Here is a 3,462-nt window from a genome sequence, read left to right as displayed (position 1 = left end):
AAATAAATAAATAAATAAATAAATAAATAAATAAATAAAAATACAAAAATTAGCCAGGCATGGTGGCATGCGCCTGTAGTCCCAGCTACTTGGGAGGCTGAAGTAGGAGAATCACTTGAACCTGGAAGGCAAAGGTTGCAGTGAGCTGAGATCGCACCACTGCACTCCAACTTGGGCGACAGAGTGAGACTCTGTCTCAAAAAAATTAAAACAAAAAATAAATAAAAGTTTACACTATCATTTTATTCTGGAAATCTTAAGAATCTGTAACAATTCTGTCTGTCCAAGGCAGTTTAGAACCACAAGTGTGCTGCTTATATGCCCTGCCCCCACCCGGCAGACGTTTCTCAGCAGTCGCAGCAGGACTTAGCATCTCTGGTTCATCTCTTTCCAAGGGCTCCAGGTGAGGGTCTTTCAGTCTCCTGGGTCTGCGAAAATATTTCCTTGTTTACTCATCACGGCGTGATGTCATTTGCACTTGGAGATGTGGGATGCAGAATATCTGCCTGCCTCCAAAGCAGACCCGTCGGACATGGGGAAGGCTTTGGTTGAAGGTGGCCCCTTGTCAGCAAGACCCTTATGCCACTCAACAAGCATATATGTGACGAGTGCCCATTCTGGGTCTGTGCCGCCAGGAGAGGGTGGGAGGGGGGCAGGTGTGGAGGGGCGGCACAGGAACAGGGCATTCGTCTCAGAACACTGCAGTCTGGCAGGAAGGTAGAAGCAAAACCAATAGTATTAAGCCAGGGTGGCCAGTGTCATGTAAAAATGCAGGGCAGGAGCCCCTTATCCTGAGCAGGGGAGCTAGGGAGGCAGGGTACACATGTCCTGGGAGGCGGGGAGTTTTCCAGGGGAGGAGAAAGGTTGCCTCTCTGAGACAGTCAACAAATGTGCAGACCACAAATGTGGATGAGCACACCGTGGTCAGGGCCCAGGAGACCACGTGCACCGTGCACAACACAACTCTAGGGGGCACGTGATCATCGCGCAGGGTTAACTGGCTCAGTACGCTGTCAGCATGTAGACATAATCTCACTTCTGAATTTAATTGAATGCGTGAGTTAACTCACAGAGTTCATAAGTATATTTTGTGAATAAGTGAGATGATACATAAAAAGTCTTTTTTTTTTTTCCTTCGGAGATGGAGTTTCCCTCTTATTGCCCAGGTTGAAGTGCAATGGCATGATCTCAGCTCACCACAACCTCCGCCTCCTGGGTTCAAGTGATTCTTCTGCCTCAGCCTCCCAAGTAGCTGACATTACAGGCATGCCCCACCACACCTAGCTAATTTTGTATTTTTAGTAGAGACAGAGTTTCTCCATGTTGGCCAGGCTGGTCTCAAACTCCTGACCTCAGGTGATTCACCCACCTCAGCCTCCCAAAGTGCTGAGGTTACAGGCGTGAGGCACTGTGCCCAGTCATAAAAAGTAGTCTTTTAGTTCCTTGAGTGAAAAGTAAATTCAAATGTTACTTTAGCATTTATATTATATGTGTCAGTTATCTATTGCTGTGTAACAAATAGCTCCAAAACATAGTGACTTCAGAAAACAATCATTTGGGCCAGGTGCAGTGGCTCATGCTTGTAATCCCAGCACTTTGGGGTATGAGGTGGGTGGAACACCTGAGGTTAGGAGTTCAAGACCAGCCTGACCAACATGGGGAAACCCTGTCTCTACTAAAAATACAAAATTAGGCCGGGTGTGGTGGCTCACACCTATGATCCTAGTACTTTGGTAGGCTAAGGTAGGCAGATAACCTGAGGTCAGGAGTTTGAGAGCAGCCTGATCAACATGGAGAAGCCCCATCTCTGCTAAAAACACAAAATTAGCCGAGCATGGTGGTGCATGTCTGTAATCCCAGTTACTCGGGAGGCTGAGGCAGGAGAATTGCTTGAACCTGGGAGGCGGAGGTTGCCACGAGCCGAGATCACACCATTGCACTCCAGCCTGGGCAACAAAGGCGAAACTCCATCTCAAAAAAAAAAAAAATTAGCAGGGCAAGGTGGCTCATGCCTATAATCCCAACTACTCAGGAGGCTGAGGCAGGAGAATCGCTTGAACCCAGGAGGCAGAGGTTGCAGTGAGCTGAGATCTCGCCAAAGGCACTCCAGCCTGGGAAACAAGAACAAAACACTGTGTCAAACAACAACAACAACAACAACAAACCAATCATTTATTTTCTCCCACAGTTTCCATGGGTTGTGAATTTGGGTGGCTCTGGCTTACCATCTTTCATGAGTTGTAGCCCAATGTCAGCTGGGACTGTAGTTATCTGAAAGCTCAACTAGGGCTAGAGGATTCATTTCCAAGGTTGGCCCTCTCAAGTGGCTGGCAAGTTGGTGCTGGCAGTTGGCTGGGAGCCTCAGTTCCTCTCTCCATGGGCCTCTCCTCGGGGCTGCTTGAGTACCCTCCCAATATGGCGACCAGCTTCCCCCCAGAGCAAGTGATCCTAAAGACCAAGCAGAAGCGGCAATGCCTCTTATAACCTGGCTCTGCACACACTGTCCCTTACACCATATTTACTGGTCATTTCGGGCAATCCTGATTCAGCATGAGAGGGGACCACACAAGGCCTGAGGGACACCCAGGGGCTGGCTCACTCTGCACTCATACCAAGCTCACCCTGGCTGCCCTCTATTCCAGCTCTCTGCATTTCGTACTCTCCTGTTTTCTGCACTTGGTGAAGAGGAGAAGATGATGGTGAACAACTATCGCCCTCTTCAACCCCTGATGAACCGGAAGGTCTGGGCATCCTTCCAGACCACTAATGAGGGCACAAGATCCTTGAGACGTTAGGTCCACATGAATAGCAGAACTGACTTTGAAAGAAGGAAGTGTTGTTTCCCAGGTTTCACAATGTGATTGTACGTGACTTCTGAAATTAAAAAGAGAGAATGGGGTTATTGCTTTAGTTGATACACTCTTCAGCTGCAAGTGAAAGAAAGATGTGTAAGTACCATAGGGAACATAACGCAGGATGGAAGCGTGTGTCATGGCACCCAAGGCAGGTGCAGGGTGCTTAGTTTCACTGTAACAAAGTACCACAAACTTGGTGGCTTAAAACAACAGAGATTGATTCTCTTATGGTTCAGTGAGTCAGAAGCCTGACACCAAGGCGTCCGCATGGCTGCTTCCTTCTGAGGCTCTAGGGGAGGATCCTTTTCCTTGCTTTTACAGCTTCTGCCTCCTCCTTGTGAGAACTCCTGGCCGGGCATGGTGCCTCACGCCTGTAATCCCAGCACTTTGGGAGGCCAAGGCGGGTAGATCATGAGGTCAGGAGATCGAGACCATCCTGGCCAATATGGTAAACCCTTGTCTCTACTAAAAACACAAAAATTAGCTGGGTGTGGTGGTGCACATCTGTAATCCCAGCTATTTGGGAGGCTGAGGCAGGAGAATCGCTTGAACCCGGGAGGCGGAGGTTGCAGTGAGCTGAGATCATGCCACTGCACTCCAGCCTGGG

The 3,462-nt window shown here is 48.8% G+C and overlaps 1 protein-coding gene across 1 annotated transcript in view; it reads left to right on the top strand.

Annotated features, from left to right (window-relative positions):
* Window positions 1-2,896, top strand: part of CA5A (carbonic anhydrase VA, mitochondrial) — a 70,074-nt gene extending 67,178 nt beyond the window's left edge. Inside the window, exon 7 of the mRNA XM_011972383.1 lies at window positions 2,643-2,896. Within this exon, the coding sequence (XP_011827773.1) occupies window positions 2,643-2,795 (153 nt within the window). The 3' untranslated portion in view covers window positions 2,796-2,896. The remainder of the gene's footprint in view (window positions 1-2,642) is intronic.
* The last annotated feature ends 566 nt before the right edge of the window (window positions 2,897-3,462 follow it).

The sequence above is a fragment of the Mandrillus leucophaeus genome, unplaced genomic scaffold (genome assembly GCF_000951045.1).
Source record: "Mandrillus leucophaeus isolate KB7577 unplaced genomic scaffold, Mleu.le_1.0 Scaffold10, whole genome shotgun sequence".
Lineage (NCBI taxonomy): Eukaryota > Metazoa > Chordata > Mammalia > Primates > Cercopithecidae > Mandrillus > Mandrillus leucophaeus.
Note: the sequence above shows the minus strand (reverse complement) of the source record. Positions and strands in the feature narration are given on the sequence as shown.